Source organism: Melospiza georgiana, chromosome 5 (genome assembly GCF_028018845.1).
Source record: "Melospiza georgiana isolate bMelGeo1 chromosome 5, bMelGeo1.pri, whole genome shotgun sequence".
NCBI lineage: Eukaryota > Metazoa > Chordata > Aves > Passeriformes > Passerellidae > Melospiza > Melospiza georgiana.
Window position 1 is genome coordinate 59,120,000 of NC_080434.1, and position 23,936 is coordinate 59,143,935.

At 35.3% G+C, this 23,936-nt stretch overlaps 1 protein-coding gene across 2 annotated transcripts in view; it reads right to left on the reverse strand.

Moving 5' to 3' along the window:
- Window positions 1-23,936, reverse strand: part of RAB28 (RAB28, member RAS oncogene family) — a 66,729-nt gene that overhangs the window by 35,900 nt on the left and 6,893 nt on the right. For both annotated transcript variants that reach the window (XM_058025048.1, XM_058025047.1), the window contains exons 2-4: window positions 23,289-23,385; window positions 18,018-18,106; window positions 6,655-6,784 (exon numbers count right to left, since the gene is read on the reverse strand). In XM_058025048.1, the coding sequence (XP_057881031.1) occupies window positions 6,655-6,784; window positions 18,018-18,106; window positions 23,289-23,385 (316 nt within the window). The remainder of the gene's footprint in view (window positions 1-6,654; window positions 6,785-18,017; window positions 18,107-23,288; window positions 23,386-23,936) is intronic.

Here is a 23,936-nt window from a genome sequence, read left to right on the forward strand (position 1 = left end):
AAATAAACCACAGACAAAATCCATGGAAACAGTAAGAGATCTCTCAGCATTTCATTTGTGTATTATTATAAAAACATGATACATATACTGTTCTAACCTTTGTATTTAAACAGTTTACTTCTATTTGCATTTTTCAATGACATTTCTACAGATTTTTCTCAATTTAAGCATAACTGTTAGGGAATGAGAATACATTATTTACTGGTATTTCTGTAGCACTGGTGTTTGAGTTCCAAGTACACTAACAACTGTCTACCAGGTCCTTCAACTTGGTTGCGGTTCTTGGTTAGTCATAGCACACAAAACTCAAGGGCACAAAACAAAAATCTCAAGTGCAGCCTCAAGATTTTATATGTAGGAAGAAGAAACCAGTTTATTCATTGTCACTAAAATAAAAAAAAAGTGTAGCATAACTTAACTGTTTATTAGTTGGAATAGTTCATGACTATTCACTTTCTCACTCACTTTCTTGTACAAGCACTGTATGACCCAAATGAGAAAACATTTTTTCTGCAAATAGTTTGCACAGATCTGAAATGCCCTGGTTAAACTGAATGTAAATTCATTGATTTTCATAGAACTACACCTGTTTATGTCAGGACTCTGTCTAGCTGTACAAATCTCAAACTCAGACAAGCAGTACAACAGTAACATACCTTCTGTGTGCAAGTTGTGTATATTGTTCAGCTTCAACTCTGTCATGAACCCCAGACTGCAGCAGAACACAAATGAAAAAAGAAGCTCACTACTAACTAATGCTATCTGGGCTGAATACAGGCTCAATTATTTGACAAGGATTGTTAATTATCTTTTGAGCAGCATGAAAATAAAGGATTCACCATCAAAAACTATACCGTATACATGCTTCAATAATGGCTGCAGCACTCTAAGAAAGTCCAGAAGTCTAAAAATTTGCCTTTAACCAGGTTACTAATCAGCTTCTGTGTCCACTGCCTTCTCATCCAAGAGATCATTTAGTGAAAGAAGGCTTGAAGTACAACATGGGCTGATTTGCAGCCCTTTGCAACAGATCACAGCAAGTCACACGAAGACAGGAGCCAAAATGCAATACATACACACAGATCCTTGTAATCTTTCCTGCCAGGTGTTTTCCCTTCACAGACAATACAAAATGGCAAGGTAAATACTACACAAGAGCAATAAACCTTCCTTCTTTTCTTCTGTGTAAAATTCTGTAAGCTCAGATCCTTTCCAAAGAACAGCACTTGAGGCTCAAGCTCTGCCCACTAAACACAGTTTAGTAGACTTGTCCACATGGCAATTTAACAGACATACTTTAATAGATCCCTTCAGCATGGATGGTACTCAGGCCTATTAATGTTAAGCTAAGCATGATTTAGGATCAAAATCTTGCAAGACAAATGCTTTCTCAGACAAGCAAGGTAATTTTTTTCACTCAAAAATGTGTGTGCTCCTAGGTTGCTCCCACTGCTAAAGTAATACAGAGCATATTGAAATACTGGGTTGGAAATATAATATTATGGCAAATAAAAGATCATTTTTACCTGTGGTTTTCTCTTCTGTTAATTTAAGTTTCTTGTTAAAAAGCTACCTGACCTTTGAAACAAATCCATAGGACTCCAATTTTCTATTAATCTTACAAGCTGAGACAAACATTTGGTTGAGACAAACAGGTTTGGTTGAGACAAACATTTTATATATATTTTAAAACAGGGTATCATTCTACATTTATTCAAATGAGTTGGTAAAATTATTGTAGCACAGGACAAGGCTTTCTTTTTAAGGGAATCTCTACATGTAAGTAGTTTACCCTCCAATCCCAAGAGCATGTGTAAGGCCCAGGTGACCAGACCTGCTGCTGGGCATACAGGAACTTTAGTTTAATCAGGCATAAGACTCTAAAGAACAGGGGTCTTTGCATTAGCTGCTCAACACTTGTCTTAATTACAGGTGAAGGACCTTAAAAGGGCGAGCCCGCAGGAAGCAAGAACAGAAAACTGGGGACGGTAGGGAGGGACAAGAGAATGAATGCACAGCTCGGAATTTAAATAAAACAGATTATCAAAGTGAGTATTAATGAAGAAATTTTCTGAGTACAACGGAGGAGACTAAGAATATAATGCAGCAACAGAGTCAAAAAGCACACTGGGTAAGTCCCATGACTAGCCAGATTCACATTAGTACACAAAAAAACAAATGTTAATTTGTATCTGGGCTGGAAAATGTTTCTTTCTCTGCTCAGATAAGATAGGTAAAAACATTTTATGTTGCTTGTAAGGGCAAGTTAAAGGGTACACTGAAATGTAACCTTTAAACTTCACAATGTAACAGCATCCCACTTCCTGTTCAGAGATAGCACTCCAAGATCAATTAATCACGGCCAAGACGAACAAACGGTCAACATTCTTAATTAGTGTTGATGCATTCTCCTCTGTGCCCTCATCTGTCATGAAGATTGTTTAAAAATCTGAGTTATTAGTCTTTATTGAGGAGTGGATCTGGTTAATATCTCTAAGAACAGAAATCATTCATCTAGCCACTATACACCAGTACCTGATAATTCCTACCCCCTACATAAGCTACAGATAACCAGCGCCCTAAGACCATCTTGGGAGCTATAAATCACAATGAGTATAGCTCCCATGCAACCTGGGTTAATTTTTGTTTACAATATATCCACTGAAAATGCTGGTATGACACTTGAGGAGACTGCTTATAGATTAGTGCAGAAGAAAATACGTAAAGCCATCAAGGTAGAAAGGAAGCAAATACATCAATCATATGAAACATGGTAAACCCTCTCTAATTCACACTTAATGACTAGAAGATCCATTGTGATCACTGAACTTTATCAATACCTAATTTAAGCAACAATCCTAAGTGCACAAAACACAATTCATTCACTTGATAACTATAGTCTCATTTATACCATACAAATCAAAGTATTTGACAGCAACATATATACAAAAGGTTTGAGTTATTGCATAGAAACTCCAAAACATAAAGTTAAAATTAACAGTAAGGGTTACTCCTTAATCAGCAGTGCAAAGCAAGTGGTACTAGCAACACAGATACAAGCACACTTCAAATATACTTTGTATTCAATAAGAATAAAATAACACAAGGTAAGCTACTAGGAAAGTCAATTGTAAGATTCAATGTCAGCTGTAAAGTTCAGGATGACTAAGATCTTATGACTTAGAATTAATAAGAAAAAATATCTCTGCATTAAATTTTTTAATTCCTTCTGTTGCTCATCAAATGCACAGACAAAAATCTATGGAAAGACAATTGATAATTGATCATTGGTGCAGAAAGCAGGTCTGGGCAAGACCTTGATTCAAATCAGCTTTCTACTGTCTGATCAAATGTGTCGGACAGGCTATAGAAAAAAAGAAAAAAGGTACAGGAAGGAAAAAAGAATGAAATTGAAACTAAGCACCCAGAGGGAACCCAGACAGCTTCAATAAAGTCCTGGTTTTACAACGGAGATCAGCATTTCTGAAGCTCTTGCTCTCCCAATTTTTTTGAATAAATTAATGGGCAACAACGTGGCTTCATCTAATAAAAAAAAAAAAATCAAAAACAAACAAACAAGAACCAAAACAAACAAACAAAATGAGAAGTGGAAAAAAGGGAAAATAAAAAAGAGAGGTGGGAAGGTCCAGAATTCCAGAATTTAGGTATCGATTCATACTGCTCTACTATTTTCAAATAAATCTCTGATGGATGAGACACCAGCAACTGATAGGAGCTTTTTAAGTAGAAATTACCTTTCAAATGTTTCATGATTAAATCTTAACCTCTTACAATCACAACAGGACATTTTAATAGCTTGACACCACTCTGAAGCTAATTATCATGCTTTAAACAGACACAGCAGCTTACTGTGTTCATGCTGCTAATCTATTGCAATGCACAATAAACTAGAACAGTGAAAACAAGCATGGTTTCATTTAAATCAGCACTGAACAGTTTCTTCAAGTTTTATGGAATACGAGAGAAATCCCCACAAACTTAACATTTAACAAAATGACTACAAATTTATACTAGAAACCACTAATAAATTACCTATAAAACTGCATGACTTAACAGCAGTAAACAATTATGCACCAGATACTGCTAGGTATCAAATAATTTGCTTTCGATGACAAAATTACTCAGGGAAGTTGCATAGAATTCAAGTATAGAATTTTCTGTATCATATTGTGTAGAGAAATATTTTTGTTTTCTTCCAAGCTATAGCTTTTTCCCTAGAGAAAATCCAGGTATGTCTCCCCCAAATGGAAAAAATACATATGTATTTCAGACAGTGTTACTAAGAGAAAACAGACAAAGGACAGCCCAAGTTAAGTAACTAGGTTTAAGCCAAAGTTTCAAAACAGAGGCTGAGCTTCCAAATTCTTATCAGTCTAAAGACTGGCCCAAAGCTTTCCAAATGCTATGAATGAAAATAACTGCATACTTGGCAAATTTTAAAAGCTTTTATCAGAAAGAAAGTTAAGTGTTAGAATAACTTGCCTGTGGATATTGACATTTCTAATCTTTCAGTGAGCTTACCTGGATATTTTCCTAAAAGACATGTACAGCTCAAAAAACCAAGTACAATCCTGAGACAGAAACCACTCACTGGAGTATTTCTTCTGAATGATGCATGAGGTCAAGTAAGTCCATCAATTCATCAAACGGCTTCTCCTGGCTCTTAACCTATTATTGCTCTTGCATTGCATGAGTGTTTTATCACTTACTAAGCAAAAAAGTTGAACAGAGTGATTCCTCCTTAATAATTTGCTAGTACCAGTAGTATTATCTCTTCATAATACGTGAGAGTCAAAACCATGCTTCTATATAAACACTTTGTTTTCCATTTATGTAACGACAGCAGCCTACTATTAATTTTTTAGTATTGGGGTGGAAGCCCTCCTAGATATTCTTATCCTACTACAGAATTCAGAAAAGCAATATACTTTCAAAGTCTAATTTTTATCATGCTGAAATAAAAATAAAGCAAAAACATCCCTCTGTAAACAGTATCCCCTGCATGCCCAACATGTGCAACAGCAACAAACATCCTTAGCATCACATGAAATCAGTATTTTGCTGCTTTTCTTTATACAGCTTCTGAAGGAAAACAAGGCAGCAAGTAACTCCTTCAACTGCTATTTCCATAAAATGAAAGCCCTTTCACTAGTCAGTGTCAGCATTTGTCTGAAAACTCACCTAGGAAACCAGACTCTACTTCCAGATGCTCCCAAGGAAACATCAGATATTAAAGAATTGTGGGCACTTATATTTGAAAAAAAAAAAGAAATAACCAACCTCCAAATCAAAGACAATGTATCATTTTCTGCACCTATTGTGCCAGTTCAGCAAAGGAACATTTTTTTATGCTATGTTACAGTGTATCTTACTGCAAATACTTAGTAATATTTGCAGAACTCCAGCAAGGAAGTCCAAATTCAGGGCAAAATAGAAACCAGTGAAAATACTTTTCATTTGAATTTCAACAGAATTTGTATTATTGACTCTGGTCAGCTAGAGTACAACACTGTCAGTGTTATGCTTTCAGAAGTGCTATTTATATATTGTAACTCTAAGACCTTCTCTGTTTTCTTCACAGGAAATTAGTCTTTCATAGTTAATGTCATAAAATGTTACAGTATCACTGTAGCAATACTACAATTAATGGTTCTGAATGAAAGTGTTGTCTCTACATTGTTTTCAAATTATTTTAAACAATTCTAATATGCTGGATAAGGTTCTTCTCTCAGGTTTGTTGATGACATGGTCACTGTAACACAAACAAATTATTTGTGAAGTGAAAAAAATATCAAATATTTTCTGTTGCTCAAATAACACATTTGTAGTATTTAAAAATTATGTACCCACTTCTATCACTTTGATTCTAAAATTTTTATATGATGCTTTTACCATCTTCAACAGAAAAATGGGTAAGAAAGCCAGGATCAAGACAGCAGGTATGTTAATAATAATGTTTGTGTAAGATTTTTTAACTGGAAATGGGGAAATTTGGAATCTATATAATTAGAAAACTACCTAAGTGATTATTATATAAAGTGATGTATTTTGGTGGTCAGAAGAAAACCGTTATATTACACTTATGTGATCAAAAAAAGGATGTTAAAAATCCCAAAACAACACAAATCACCTGATGTACACAACTACAGATAACCTTGAAAAAAGTCTGATAATCAATTCCTAGGTATTATGCCTAATGCATCGTGTAGTTTTTTAAACATATACCAGTAGTTAATGCATCAGTCTCTTAACATACAGAACCATGAAATATACCTTTTAATACACCCAGAAATGCTCCCCAGTTCTCCATTGCCATGGTTATTTCCTGGGGTCTATCAAATTCAAACATGGGGGAGTGATGTCCCTCCTCCTGTGTGCTGCTCTCCAAGCAAAGAGGACACAGGGAGAGAGGCTGCAGGCTAGGCAAAGCATGATGCAACAAATCCCATAACATAATCTATCTGCCTACAGTCATAATCCTGAAGTATACCCAAATATGTCATCTGTACACAGCAAAAACACACAAGATAGTATTCAGTTGCATTTTGCTAAATATACATATACCTTATGTCATTTCTTTAATAGCAAACCACATCCAGAGTATTTCATTATAAGTAAATATGAGTAACTTACTTTTATTTCCAACCAAGGCCACAAGTGGCTGTGTTTCTGATCCTTCATTCACTTTTTTCACCACATTATACCAGTCTTCCAAATTTTCAAAACTCTGGCCATTGGTAATATCATAAACCAAGAGAATGCCCTAAATAAAAAGACATGTTTAAAATGTTACAGACTGGAAAATAATTTAACATGGTAAGATTTGCAGCAATCTAAATTATTATTGTCATAGAATAGAGCAGTAACAAATAATGGCATCATATCTTTCAAGGGTCAGTTAAAGGAATTATAAATTTCTACACTATACACATACAGTATTTCTCCTGCATTTCATGTGTTCCAAATACACATTTCAGGAAATAAATGGCAATACAGTCAAGAGCACAATTATTTATATCAGAAATATTACAAACTGTATAGACTTTATGATAAACCCAAAATAGCATTTCACACTAACAGGAAAATAAAAATTACACTGAAGAAGGTCTTTTGTTTTAACAAATATTAGTTGTAGTTTCAATGTTCCCTTTTTTGAAAGAAAAACAAAAGGCAGTTCAATTATACATTTCTGCACATTGTCTGTCATGTTTCCGCTGCCTTTTGGGGATAAAGGCCAGATTCCATTCCTTCAGTGTTGCAGAAGATAAGAAGTTATGGGTGAGCTTTAAACTTTCAAAAGAGAACCTAAAGACATGGTGAGAACTCAAAAAGGAGTCCCATATATTTCCAAGGTTTTGGGCCAAGCTACAGGTGACAAATACTTAAAGCAGACACTTCTGATGATTCCTCAGCACAGATATTCAGTACTATAAAGCACAGCCTATTAACAGTACAAATGTCATCCCTGTCCCCTCCACAATTCTAAGATCAGCTCTCAGATCTTATTGAGTCTTCTGCCCCTGCTTTCCACTACACCCTAATAAAATCAATGTCTTGTAAATGAGGAGTAAAGTCGGAACTGGTTTCAGGCACACTTGTTCTCATGAAGTTCACCTGGCAAAAAAACCCTACATCTGCACACTGTTTCTCACATGAAATTTTCACAAATATTCTGAAAAAACCGTATGATCCATACAAAATAGCTGGGTGAAAGACCTACTCTCAATAGAAAAGATTTTTCAAGTTTTTTCAGGCATTTGTCTGGGCCCAGTTTTAACTGATAGTTAACAGGAGTGTCTCAGATCATAAGGAGTGCCTTAGATCACAAAACAGAGTGTACACTTAATAACTTCACATTTGATAACAAATTAGTATAGACTGCAAGACTATTTGAGGAGAGCTCAGATTTTATGATGACAAACTGTAAAAATAAAAAGATGCAATTCAATAAATACCATGACAAGTTCAAAGGAAGCAATAGCCAAGTGCACAATAGGAAGCATCTGGCTCTGCAGCAAGTTCCATCTAATAGGATCAAGGAGTGACAGCTCACAGCTGAATATGTCAAACTTATTTTGCAAATATCACATTGGCATAAAACATTCCAGGAAAAAAATCCATCTTTGGACACTTGAATGCCAAAAAAGGGTACAATAGAAGAAATGAAGAACAGAATCACAGGTTTGGAAACCATGACTGACATGGAAAAAGTGGGAAAAAAAACCTGTCTGCTTCAACAAATGCATGAGTTAGGCATGATGATACTGGTAACAAATTTCAAGAGAAGATAACAGGAGCTCTCTTTGTATATGCTGTTATACATAGTTTGCAGAAGCCACTAAATTGGGAAGACCAGCCAATGTGCCCAAGGGCAGGGCTATCTCAAAGGGGTATGTAGACATGCTCAAGGAATGGGTGAACAGGAGCCTTTCAACATTCAACAAGGACAAGTGCCAAGTCCTGCAGCTGGGAAGGAATGAGCAATACAGGCTGAGGGGAGCAATACATGACTGGCTGGAGAGCAACTGAAAATGACCTGCAGCTCTTGTCAGACAGCAGGCCAAATCCAAGCCAGCAACATCCCCTGACAGCAAGGATGGCCAACGTAATCCTGGGCTGCATTAGCAGAAGTACAGCCACCAGTCCAGTAAACTTTTCTACTCAGCACTTGTTGGGTCATAGCTAAAATAACACATCCAGTCAAAACACATCTTTAGGTCCCTCAAGATAACAGTGGAGTAACTTCAGCAGAGGGCTAGCAAGATGATCAGACGCTGGAGCACTTGTTTTATGAGGAAGAGATGAATAAACCCAAATTCTTCAGCATGGAGAGGAAATGGCCCTGGGAAGACCTAAAAGCACCTTCCCATACCCATGAGGAAGCAAAGAAGGAGATGGAGCCAGGTTCTTCACAGCAGTGCACAGCAAGATAAAACCTAGTGGGCATAAGCTGAAATAAGAGAAATTCAAACCATAACTAATGAAAAGCTTTTTCACCATGAGGAAGATAAAGCAGGTTGACCAGACGTTGCTCAGTCTCCATCCTTAGAAGTTTACAAGCAGGACTCAATAGATCCTTGAGCAGCCTAGCTCCATCTCTCAGTTGACCCTACTTAGAGAGTGTTGTACTCCAACCTCCTGACATCCTTCCACCCTGCACTTTCTTACAAATCTGTGATCAATACAACATGTAGTGATAAGTTTAACTCACAGCAAGAAGATTATAGCAAGAGTACTAAAAACAAGCAAAAAACAAAACAAAAAACCCTATGGAGACTCAGAATAGCAAAGCTCTGAAATACACCACTTATAACAGTCGTGTACACCAACACTGAAAAAATTTTTGAAGGTTGATAAAAGTCATTACACATGGATAGCTTTGAAGGAAGGCAACAGATCCTACTGAGATCCCTCCAACTCCTACTTTCTTATGACAGCAATACCACCCTATCTTGTTTCCTCCAATGTTACTAACTCCTTGGGAAACTTGATTTTTTTGTTCCTTATATAGTTGCTATTAATTTCTGAGGAACAGCTTTCATCAGTTCCTTCAAGGAAATTAAGAATTATGACACCCAACTCTTGCTATCTTGCTATCTTTCCTTCTTGACTAATCAAATATAAGATTAAACATCCACTTCCCTCTTCCAATTTTGGTACAATTTATTACTTAATATTTTACACCTCTAAGTTAATCTCAGTTAATTTCTCCTGACTATTTTTATAACTACCCAAATGCCTGGGCACTTGGCAATTAATTGTCAAATTAAATTGTCTCACAATCTAAGTTTTGCTCTAGGAAGGACATACTTAAGTTATTAAATGCTCAGTGGAAAAGAAACTCAATCTAAAGGATAGGTATGGTAAAAAAAACCACCAGCCATAATGCTGGAAGTTGTAAATGAGGAAAGAGCACATGGCAATGCTTCTTTCACCAGCTGTCGAGTTCTTTCACCAGCTTGTAGAAGAGCAGATCGTCTAAACAATCTTCAACACTAATCAGAGTTTGATGGAGAATAAATAAGAAAGTGTGAGCATTTAAGGTTAGTCAACTCTTTCTAACCAATTCTTCATCAAAATTCCACTCTGCTTCATGTCTTCTAGACAACTGTAGCCTACCTACCCCTCTGGATAAAAGGGTATTCACAGTGGATTTACCATCAAATAAATCATTTAACAAAGTTTGCAACTAGGACTGACTTCACTTCCTTTTGGTCCCTTTCTCTGTGATCTAAAACACTGCTTCTAAAGCACGTTCTTTTCTTAAACATTTTTTTTAGTCTTGCCATTATTTGCTGCACTTTCAAAAAGCAAAAATGGCAGGTATAACATCATAGAGATGCAAAACAAAGGCAGCATGGCATCCAGGTCATAAAGAATACTTTCTGCTTAGATTTTCACCACAACAGCACTCTATAAACAACTTAGTATGATAGAGATAATTAATGAAAGACTAGTCACAACTCCATGGCTAAAATTTATTTCCTTTTTTTTCTTTTATTTTACAGAGAAATCCCATAACTTCTTTTAAAAAAATACATCATATTTTCGACAAACTTACAGTATATGGAGTAAAACGGAGATCACCCCACAGATGAGACTAAGTAAGGCTCTGTACGTTTTTAATTTTCTAAACAGTTCAAGTACAGAACCAGATCCACCAATCTTTAAGCACTTTTCAAATAACACACAAGCAAAACTGGAAGAACATCCTCCTGTACTAATTAGAAACCCTGACTCTAGACAGAAAAAAGTCCGTTCCAATTAATAACGTGGGGCAAAGGGTATGCTTCTGTCTCCACAGGTGCTGGAATTAAGTGAGTTCCTGCCAAAAACGTCAAACCATATCGCACTTCAGAAACTGCTGTCGAGCCCAGAACTGAAGAAGCGAGTACGCAAACGTGGACCGAATGGAAGGATCCCGGGTCTCGCCTGACGCCTCTTGTGCCTGACATTCTTTCTGCATCAGTAGAATCCATGAACTCTGATTTTGTGCCAATGTTATTTATGAGTATGCTAGTTAAATGCTGAATGTTTATTTAACAAAGCTAATTTTTAGTAAAAACTTAAGTTATTGTTTTTGTGTAAAAAGAATTCTGCCAAAACTTAGTTCCTGAAAGAGATGGAGCAAAATCAAATAGTATACTTGTTTTGCTTGATTTTAATTGTTTTTTGTCGTGCAGATTTGCCTGTAGATCAACCGAAAACGAATGTTTAGGTGACCTTAGCCAAGGCTGCCGGATCGGATACTATATGTCTGTCTAATTCAGAACCAGAAAAGCCTTTTTCAACCTGTTTAGTTGGTGTGCCAGTGAAAGAGTTGCCTTTAGTCAAAAAACAATCCAATAGTAAACCAAGTAGAATTGACAATAGAAACAGTCCTTCCTTCAATTAGAACATTTAGTCCAAAAAACTTCTCAAGACAGCATCTGAACCTCAAGAATTAGAAATCCTTAGTTCTTTGACCATAAATTTTTGTTTTACTTTCATGACTCGTGCCTAGCGAAAAAGTGATCCCCCAAAGTTGTGTTACTCCTCATTATTTTGCATATAAAAATTTTAGTTTTTAGTGTAATGTTTCAAACAGTTGAGATGTGTTTCCAAAGATAAATCAATATCCACAGCAATTGCCGAAAGAGTATTGGTTCATTTGCAAAGACAGAACTTAGCAAAGCATTCCAGCTCACCTTGAAAGTAACCCTTGTAGCATTAGTATACTCACCATAATTACCCCCACTGCCAAAGCAGTGATGAAAAAGAAACAAAAGAGAGCGAGAGCTATTCCTCATTATGGTAAGAACTGTCAGAGTGATTTTATGCCTTAAAATGCCGCCACAAGAGTTTCAGCAAGTATATTTTTACCCCAATTAGCTTCAGCAGTAGCATTGAAACAATTAGATTGAGTTAGATGTTAGCTAAGCAAACAAGCTAATGCCACATCCTCTGCAATCAGTGATATGTTAACCGATGTTGATAGTATTAGACATGCTACTCTTCAAAACAGAGCAGCCATTAATTTTCTTTTACTGACACAAAAGCATAGTTGTGAAGAATTTGAAAGATTGTGTTGTATAAATTTGTCTGATCATTCTGAACCCATTCACAAAAGCATTCAGAAATTAAAAGATCTGACAGCCCAAATTAAAGAAGATAGAAGTTCCTAACTAAATGATTTGTTTCAAAATTAGAGTTTTGCACCTTAGCTAAAGCAACTTTGCAAAATAAGTCTTTACGTATTAAGTGTTCTAATACTAATATTAATAGTAGTACCTTGTATACTCTGTTGTGTTCAGCGAATGAACAAAACAGTCCAAGAAGTATTTGTCATACAAACAAAAGAGTTAAGAAGTAGAAACACAAAGAGTGTACAAAATCTCACTAAAGCAGTAGATAAAAGTATTGACATGAACAAAAGTTTTGAATTAAAGCCTTAGAATCGACCAGAGTTTTTTGAAAAATGACTTGTGACTGTTGCCAAACGTGAATCCTATCTCTTTCAAAAATTAAGTCTTCACAGCATTAAGTTGCTGTGCCATAATATAGCAATGCTTCAGTCTAGTGCAAATAAGTCTCTAACAGATAATAAGCAGAAATTTTGCAATAGAGCTATGAAACACAAGTAGCAAGCAACAAGAGAATGAAAACTTCTGAGTCAGAGAGAGAGAAATGTTAGAATCCATAAAGTTAGAAAATTTTTGAGAAATAGTTTAAAAAAAGTATGTAAGCCTCAAGCTGAAATTCTGTTACAGCAAAAAAGTTTCCCAAGCAAGCAGAAAAGTTTCCCAAGCAGTAGACGTGACAAATAACAATAAGCCTCTGTAAAATTAGCTTTAAAATGACAACAAAGTTATTTAATGTATATCTTTAGAAAGTTAGCATAAATAGAACTCTGTTCTTTGTCTCCTATAAACTAGTCTTTGTTTTAACTATCATTACGTGTGCTTTATGAGATTAAATAGAATGCTTGTCAATATGTAGTTTTCTGTGTGTAATTAGCTAAAATCTAGATAAAATGATTTTATGTCTTTCTGTATTATCCCACCCTCAGCAGACATTTTGTGTAAATCAGTGAGCTGTTAACATCATATCTTAATTGTTTTGAGACTAATGTTCTAAAAATAAAAGCAAAAATCTCTTCACTAGTCTAGTTCCAATATTATCCATATCTAAACATTTTACCACAACATAGTAAGTTCCTTTTATAAAACGTAAATTCCTAACACAATTAAACTTATATCTACCCTTCCCCCACAATAACTGGTGTTCGTGTGAGGTACAAACCAAGTAGACAGCATAAAAACTGTTGTTTCCCTATTATGTGTGAGGAATTCAGGAGGAAAATTAACACTGCCATTTTTCCACAAAAGTACTGTATTTCCCTGCCATGAAAGAGGTTTGAAACACATGGTAGACGACATGCCAAGAACAGCACATTGATTCTCTAGTCTCCAGCAACATGGTGAATAGTCCCTGCTTGCATAATTACACTCTAGTAAGAGACATTTTGTCTATGTTAGTGCACATGTGAGTGCTTTTTGTTTAGGAATTACAGAGCATTTTCAAAAATAGGTCACTGGAAACTGAAAATATTGCAGAAATTATTTGCTGCTCCCTGGAGAAAGTAGAGTCTGCAGTACTCCTATTAACAAGCCAATTTATGATGTAGCATATGCCAGATCTTAATGATAATTTAAACTAGATATGTGGGTAGGGGCAGCAATTACAGGTAAGTATGGGAGTGCTTCTGAAAGATTTACCATGCAAACAGTAGCAGCCTTATTTCAAAACTGAAGTGTTAGTATGGACGTGTTTTAACCAGGCAATATATTTGTAGTGATAATCAAAATTTAAGACATGCCAAGTTAATGTCAAGATCTGGCACAATAAAAGGAAGTTAGAGAAAACAATAATTAAAAATATATGTTTTCTTCTTCATTTATCCTCAGCTACCCTCGTCCTATGACAGACTTTTGCATCAAGGAACTTTCAAATTTTCATTAATATTATAAAATAAGTCAGGCCAAAATTCTAGAGTATTTTTTCTAGTCACAGAATATTAATTTAGTAAAGAGCACATAATTGTTGCAGAAACGTGCAGATGAAAACAGAGTTTTTTGCAAATGAAAGCAGCTTACAGTCCACACATACTTAACCACTCCTGTCTTTGCTGATCCTGAGGACATGGTCACTCAAATACATGTGATTAAAGTGATTAAATTGCCATAATTGAATTATTTACTCTCTGTCAGTACAGCTGTGGCAACTGACTACACAGTTACTCTCAGCACCTCTCAATTCTGAGATAAATGTGGTAGTTTTAAATAGCTTTCAGTCAGTGTTGATTATTAACACCCTTTATTTATAAAGATCAAAGGGCTCTTCTTTTCCACAGCTTGCAGAGTTCTTCTGCCCCATCACTGAAATTCAGCTACCAAGACAGGATGCAGTAACCACATTGTTCTAAATGAGCAATATCAGAGGAAAAAATTAAAAATGTGCAGGGAGAAAGCAACTGCTTAAAGACAGAAATGAATTGCAATTCCTCCAACTGCAACCAATGAAAGTTCTCATGCTCAAATCTGCCATTCTTTTTTTAAAATATGGCACAAAAAATAGGGGATCTCAATCAAAATATGGCATCTTAACAGCAACCTAACCAAAAGATCTATCCTAGAGAATTGATTCATCTCTCATTAGAGAGAAGGAAACCTCTAATGGCAAGTTTTTGCAGTGAAGTTTAGATGGATACTCCATTTACTCTTGTTGATGTTCTGATCAAATTTCAACCAAGATCAGGTGAACTGTAGACCATAATCTTTTCAGTTGCTGGAGATTCTCTAAACTTCCATCTCCAGCTGGCCATAGGATTTCAGAAGTAGTCCTACCATACATATTTAATTCTGAGCACAAAAATAAGAATTTAGCAGCTTATGATTTCTGAATCTCACAATGATCAAATAGACGGAAACCTACACAAGGCTATCGGCATCTGCCATAGATATGCTACAAACAATTCCACACATGTACTTTAAATCTGAATTATTTAGATTTGAAGAATACACAGACAAACACAATTTCTGCAACAGATCCAAATCACCTGCTTTACCTATATCCGTATAGCTTGTGTACTTTACAAACAAGATGTTTAAAATCCCAGCTGCACCACACACGCTGACCAAGTGCACATCATAGGCACACACACTTTTTTTTAGCGACCTTCACTCAAATTACTAAAATATTTTAAAGGCTCTCTTGCACTGGGGAACCCCAAACTGAATACAGTACTTCAAATGTAGCCTCAAAAATGTCAGAGAGCATGATAATCACTTTCCTTGATTTGACTACTTCATTCTTACTAACACAGATCAGTACTCAATTAGCTTTTACTGTTGCAAGGATGCATTGCAAAGTCCCATTCAACTGGTTTTTTACCTCAATAAGACATCCATCCAAGAGCTTTTTCCTCCAAAGCCATTTCCCAGAATGACTGAGGTAGGAAGGGACCTCTGGAAGTCATTTGGTGCAATGATGCTGTTCAAGCAGTGGCACCCAAAGCCAGCTGCTCAGGACCATGTCCAGACTGCTTTTGGCTGTCTCTGAGGATGGAGACTCTACAACCTCTCTGGTCAACTTGTGCCAGTTCTCAGTCATCCCCACAGCAGAAAATGTGTTTCCTGATGTTCACAAGGAATCCCCTGTGTCAGTTTGTGCCTATTGCTCTGGTTCTCTACACAAAAGAGCCTGCTTCCTTCTTCTTTGCATCCTTCCTGCATGGTGGATATATATTGATTAGCCTTTTATTCTCCAGGCTGAACAGTCACAGTTCTCTCAGCCTTTCCTCATAGGACAGATGCTCCAGACTATTAATCACCTTTGTGGCCCTTCACTGCACACTCTCCAGTTGATTCCCAGCTGCATAAGATTGTTCTGTACCAGGTGCAGGACTTGGCATCTATCATCAGCTGAACCTCCCAAGGTTTCTGTTGGTCCACTCCTTCAGCTGGTCATGGTCTCTCTCAGTAGCAGCCCTACACTCCAGCACAGTGACCATTCCTCCCCAAATTGGTGCTATTCATAAACTTACAAAGTTTTGCTCCATTGATAAAAGAATCAGTAAAAGAAACAAGTCCAGTACCAACCCTTAAGAAATAAATCAGTAAGACACTGAGCTATAGACCTTTAAATCCAGCTGTCCATTCAGATTTTCAGTAAATTTATTGTAATATTGTAATAATATTGTGGGAGATTATGTCAAAGGCCCTGCTGAAGCAAAGACAAATTACATCCACTGCTCTCCTCTCCACACAGCTAACCACCTAACCACAGACAACAATCAAGTTGGCTGTGCACATTTTACCTTTACAAACTCCATGCTACCTCTTCACAGTGACTTTCTTGCTGTTTTGTTGCCCATTCACAGGAATTTTTTATCCATATTTAAAAGGATTTACCCTTAAAAATACTCCTACTTGTTCTTCTTTGCTTTTCCTATTTTTCTTATAAAAAGGTACCGATGTTCAACATTAAATAAGCTTATGCCTAGAAATAAGCTGAAAGCAGTGCTTTTTCAAACTATTCATGTCATTTCATGAATAGATGAAAATAGAGACAATTTTATGCATCTTTAACAGGCATTGTTATAAAGCTAATAGAAAAGTGTGTTAGAACTCAACTTTGATGATAAGAAGCCTCTTACAGACATTGGCAATACATGCCAACATTGGGAGAGAAAAATCACCAGTCCATTAAAAAAATTGGATTAAAATGAGGACTGGAGGAAGATTAAAGACAAAGAGATTGGACACAGGGTTTTTTTGTTAATGTGTTCTGAATAACAAAAAAAAAAAATCAAACTTTAGTCTTATTGATATAAACTGCTTATGCACTTTTGGGCACAGGTATTAACTCTTTGACCTGCTATTTTTGGTAAGAAACTCCTACATTTATCACCAAATTCAATACAGACAAAGCTAATAGCCTTTTATTTCCTTCATTAAATTTACTTTGGACATATGGCAACAATTTGTGATTAATCAAATTCCCTCTGTCAAGGAAGCCACTTTCTCCTATTGCTTGCTAGATCTGTAACAGGTTAGCAAATGGGGTTTTATTAAAAAAAATAACATACTATAAACAGATGCAACAGCTAAAAATATTGACATTGTTTTGAAAGTGACAAAACATTACATTGACAAGTTTCTCTTTATCCAATTCACTAATAAATCCCAATCTCTTTCATTAGCCATTCCTGTGTTGTATAACATTATCAAATAGCACATTATATGCCTATTGGTCTCATTACAAACTCCAAATTAAGGAACAAAGCACATATTAGGATCACTCACGCTAAGAAGTTTGGCATATATAATACATCCTCCTAAATCATCTCATGACTCAAGATGCAGTTATAATACTTAACTCTTAATCCTACCATCCACTTAAAGTTGCTTAGTTAACCTGAAGATAAAGTTAATTTTCATTGGATAGGAGTTCTGCAAAAATATTTAGCTACCTGGTTGTCTCCTTTTGTTTGCCCCCTTATAACCCCAGTTGCATGTATGAGTTTAATGGTGTAGGATTGCTCTTAATTTCCTCCTTCTACCTTTTCCCCCCAGGAGGCAGCTGTTCTGAAAGCAGCCACTCTATCTACCATGTGGATAACCAAATAGCCTTTACTATTTATTGTGATTGCTTTTCTTAACTCAAGACACAAAGCCTGGAAACAACCATCTGTTCTTGGGAGTTATTCAGTTCTATAAATGCACACACTTGCTTTGCTTTTTATGTCAGCTCTAAAAAATTAGCTACACACCAAAATTAAAGTAGCATATTAATATCAATTAAGTTTAGATTGAACAGACATTCAACATTTTTGAGATTCATTAATCAGTCAACTAAAAGCTAAATATAATGTATGTATGCATAATTTTACAAACAAAGTTTCATTAATTTTATATCATTGCTATAAGATATAATTATCAGCATTTATACTGTACCTGAGCTCCATAAATATATTTATCCAGCATTTTGCCTCCTATTGTTTGTCCCCCTACATCCCATACTTGAAGAGTAACATTTAGATTTCCTGGAAAAAAAAATTATACAGATATTGTGTAACCTGGACAATTTAGACACAAATATATTCAACAACAATAGCTTTTAACAAGTATACAAGAAACAGGAGCTAAATTTTGAAGCAAAAATAATTGTATCATCTGGGAAAAAAGTCATTTGTGTCCAGCTAAGTCATTAAGATACAATAAACTATAGCTAGCTATTAACATATCTAATAGTGACAGAAAATAATTGGAATTGCATAAAGTATAACACTCCTGAATAGAAATTATATAATATATTCCACTGACAAAACATGTAAAAATGCACAAAGAACGTTCTGTAGTGGGGATTTGGAACTGAAAGGTAACACAATTAATGCCAACTTATCCACATTATTTCATACTGTGTGTTCCTTCCTCATCCCCTCTCCAAATCTTCCTCACAGATCAAGAAGTGAGGAAAATCTTCATGATAACTTCATTTTGGTAGTGATGCTGATAGTAGTATACAGTTACAGAATTGTATAGTTGACAGAGTAAAAAAATGGAAATGCTGACACCCATCTAAGCTGAGGATGCAAACTATGATTAATTCCTCCACTCTTCACCTTAAGGCATGAAGCTAAATTGTACATGATTTACAGTCTCATCTTCAAAGAATCTACACCAAGAATAGACCCTCCTTTCTACTCTGAACCATTTTTAAGCTACGTTGAAATTGTTAATAGGTTTTTAAAAACAGAACTAGCAAAAAAGCATGTAGAATATTTAACATCCTACAAATCATACATATTCTCCAAGACAACTCAGCAACTCACAGATCAAAAATATACATAGAAAGGTAAGGTACCATATACATCCAAACATATTTAAGTATACTTTCTCACATTTTGCATGGTAAAAACTGTTTTCAGAACTGTACTGATTACCTGCAGCACCAAACTCTAACAGAGTAAGGACTTACAAATTTTTTTCTAACCCACACACAACTCACATGACACTTATATGTTTATACAAATTCTACATGTTCACAAATAATCACAACTGCCTATTAATTTTACTCCTAGATTTTAAAAAATGCAACAAATTTCACATCACAACAATTACAAATCAAGTGAAAATAAACACACTACTTTGGCTTGCTAAGATATATTCTTAATTCAACTATTTTATGTAGTTGACAATCTGATTTTACCCCACACAATCCATTCAGCTGTAAATTTGTAACTGACACGCTGGCATTGGTTACACAAGGGAATGTGCTCCATGGAAATGTATCACTGTACTAGGTGAAAATAACAGCAAATTATACCTATATAGCTGAATATATGCTATCAGTGAAATTACATGTACCACATTATATTTTTATAATGCAACCTTGCTTTAATCTGGTTCAAAGAGCAGATTCCCAAAACTACTACCTTGGTCTCAAAAATACAGAGATGATATTAGGCTACTCTGAGTTTTATCTAATACCAAGAAAAAATCTACATGGAGCTTAGAAAACACATCATAAACACCCCAATTCAATCAAGGAAACCTTTTATAATCAACAAAAAGCTTGTTTGTTTTGATAATTCATATACTATGTATTAATTAATTAATTATTTTTAAAGCCTAGAATATAAATGATCGCAAACAATGCAGGAAAGCCTTCCATAAACCAGTGCATCCTCAGTCTGAAAAGACTACACATCCTCAGTGGGTAAGCAAACTATGCAGGCTCAAAGGCTCACCATGCTGCAATATTCTACCCCTATGTATTCTGCTGGAAAGTCACTGTGTTATTCATGACATGTATTTTGGAAAAAAAAAAACCTTTATGCCTATTATCACTTTCAAAATCAGTAATTTTCAGATGCCTAATCTTGTGTTCAAGTATTCTAAAAAGTTTCAACTTGATTTTCCTCCTAAGGAAAATTATGCACACCATTCTGGCCCCAGTATCTGGATAACTGCATGGAACAACTTTAAAAATTGTAGTGCAGTAAGTTACATTAAATAGTCTGTGACTGTCCAATTAAAAAAATCTCCTATTACAAATTATTTACTCTGTTTCATTAACAGAAAAAAAAAAAAAAAAAAACAGGGAAAAAAAATTGGGATGTTTGTTTAAGGTGAACTTCTTAATTAGGACCCCACTAACTGAAATTCATACTGATCATCTCCTGTGCAAAATGCTGCATTTTCCCTTTTTTCCAAGTAGGTTCTGTAATATTTGCTTTGTGCTCAGATTGATTCTGGGGAAGAAAGAAGGATGTTAGGATTACTCTGACAAAAGGAAAAACTGCAGGCAATTTACCTAGCAAGTATTTAATTAACAACTGAGATAGTAGCACACAAAGTTCTCTGCAAAAAGTTTGAAATCTTTTATTTTTTCAATTTAACAGGAACATAAAAACTAGAGACTTACAACAAAACAAAAAGAAACCATGCATAATAAAGACTGTTCTTAGAAACAGTCTTAACTCTCCAATAAAAATAACAGGAGAATACTGTCAAAATAACATGTAACACACTATTAAGGGACAAAAAATCCCCAGCACTTCTTTACTCTGTAGAAAATGCACACAGTGCAAAGCTGAAACACGTGAGGTAGCACAGTGCAGGTGTGCAGACTGCTCCTGGCATGGAGTGAAGCCACTGTGCTGCAGCAGCAGAGACCCTGCAGGAGGAACCCTGGTGCACTGGTTAACCTTAGCTGCAGTGCTGCACAGTCAAGACACAAGTCTGAACACTTTTTACACCAACAACTTTAAAAAAAATCCTTTTAACAGGAGAATCCTGTTTACTGAGCTGCACCCACAACCTCCCAAAAAGTATACAACTATGGCTCTTAGGAGTCTCTATCAGCAGACCCTCTGAGTAACAGATACACTATTTAGGCACTAAAACTTACACCATAGCTGCATCCAGACTATGCAAGATTCTGCATCAATAAATACAATGAAACTGATTAGCACTTTGAAAAAAAAGTATTTTGAACAAACTGCAGGAAGTGAATTTCTCATGTTGAACATTAGACACATGTTGAGCAACACAGGAAACATTCAAAATTTATCAAAGTACTTCTGATTCTGATTTGTATTAAACTGTACTGTTTTACCATGCAAAATATTTACTATATTCACTGCAAAACTGCATTAGTTACTAAAACAATTGGAGACAAATGCCTCTTTTATCTTAAAAAAAATTTAAAAGAAAACAAAAAAAAATCCAGAAAAGCAGTACTTTATTTTGTAAGTTATAATATATTTCAATGAAGCCCAATGCAAACTTCTGTGTAATTCTAGAAATCTGTAATTTTAATTTCTGGAATATTTGCTTACATTGAAGAAGGAAAAAAAAAACCCAACTACTGAACCATAGTTGTTCATCAATTCTCTTACTGAACAAGAGAAATCGAGTCCTTTTTCCTACTGATACACATAATTTCTGTGCAGTGGTCTCAATTAACCTATCAAGTAAACAAGCATAGAGTAAACTCTGCAAACCCAGAACTAATCTAGAAATTAGAAAAATCCACTTACTAAAGTAATGCTTCCCATTCCAGCATTTAGAAATGAAACCTCCCTCCCTCTTACTCCCTACAACTAATCCAGTTTACCTATGAAACACAGAGCCATATACACCTAAATACATATATAGGTATAGGCAAAACCAGAGTGACAACCTACAGAAAAATGTTTCTTCCTGAATATGAATGCAAATGCTACTGTTTTGAGGAAAACAGATGTACAGACTTTTTGGAGCTATTTTTACTAGCATTCTGATTTTATTACAAAATAAACTATGAATGAATGAAATTCACACACAATATAAACTATGAACAAAAATGAATGAAGCAACAGTTGATAATTTTCCAAATTTTCTACTCAACAAGGATATTTAGAATCCCAGTAACGTACTAATAGTTTCTGTATGCTTAACAGCTGGAATAAAAACTTGCAAAATACAAGTTCTCAGCATGCACACTGCATGATTTGTGTACACATTCCACTTGCAAGTACTGCTGTTAAGCATTATACACACTGGTATTTTTAGAGGCATGAGCAGGACAATAAAAAAATTATTCTGTTGATTTTATGGAGAAATAAGCACTGGGATTTGGTACTTTATCATTCACCAGATACTAAAAAAGTTCAGCAAAATGGCCAAACCAAAATAGTGAACACAGGGGTAGTCTGAAAAGATTATTCTGTTTCACTTAAGAAAATATATAAACACAGTCAAGAAATTATTTGCAATATAATTTTTTTAAAAAATAAGTTCAAGAACTGTATACATTTTCTTATAACTTCAGTTTACAGATAAAATGCTTACTTTCTGAGTTTCCTTCCCTCCTCATCCTCCACAAGGAGAAGACAGAACTACAGAACTTGCATCAACTTTATCAAATCTCTCTACAGCTCTTAATAATTACACTAACTTTTTCTAACTTCTGATTTCTGAATCCAGAAGCAAATGTTTTTAATTAAATACTTGCATACTTAGAATATGAGCACACACAAATCAGTGAAAAGACGTATTTTAAACCCCAATTGTCCAGAGACAAACTTAACCAGCAATTATTCTTTTTTAATTATTTCTTTGCATTTTCCATGCAGTGTGCCGCAACTGGCATCTAAATAGTTTCTTTGCCTTCATGAAGTGAAACATCTTGAATGCTCAAACTGTATTTTTATGAGTGCCGAGGGACCCTAAATTTTAGTGGTCTATTAAATGCCAGCAATTTCATGCTGCCTTGCATAAAACAGCATTCACATATTAGAGCACTGTGAGTCCATAGCTGCATTATGCATCTCCCACACAACTCAAATATAAGCTGTGTATTTCATTTAAAAATATATATATTTCTTTCAAAACACATATACTTTTTCAATTAATATCTTTAAAGTTCCATTTCATTGTTGTATGTTACACTACCCACGTGAAAAGTGAGTGCACTTAAGCAGGGATTATAAAATTCATCAGTATAGATAACACTCCTTTTATTTGAATTCAGTGCTTTACTTAGAGATGTAAGTTGCAAATGCATAACTCTATGACACCTGGCAGGAAAGTATGAACAAAATATTCTCCAAACAACCTAATTTACTTTGCCATAAAAATCACTGCACTTAGCTTATTTAGTACACATTACTCTGAAGAATCTGTTTCTGCAAGTCCTGCTGCCACCCAGCCTTTCAGAGTTAGTTTTTATTCTCTTACCTGGCAATAATATCCTTTTCAAGAAGAAGTCCAGTCCTAAGGTTTGTTTGTACTGTTTTCCAAACGTTTCTTGAGCAAAACGGGTAGCTAAGGATGTCTAAAACAGAACAGTATCAAATTAAGTCGTCATTTTTAACAGCAACAAACTTTATGTTAACCCAAAAGTATGAAATACAGTTAAGCACTTTTTAAATCAATGAATGCCAACAGTGTTCATGGATTTGGATTGACAAGCACTCCAGTCACTTTCAACATAATAACAGGAGGTGGCAAAGGCTACTAATTTATGCAAAAAGAAGCAAGGTGCATATTTGCATTGATTTCAAAAAACTCTTAATAGTTCTATTACAAAATACTGTGCAGAGTTGAAGGAGGTATCATTAGTATGCTCAAACAGACATAAATCTAGGCAACACCATCTGTACCTCAAGATCTCAGTATTTTTAAAAAGCGTTCATTTCAAAAACAAGGGTCCTCTCTGGTAAGGAACACCATGATCCCAGACCAATTTTCTGGGAGAGAATAGAGACCTGCACAGTGCAGGATCCCACAGAGGGCTCCTGAGTGTGGCCAGATTCTGCCACTGTACATCAGTTTTGGGATCAGGGATTACACGAACTCTTAAATGGAAAGAGTCCTTTCTTGCAC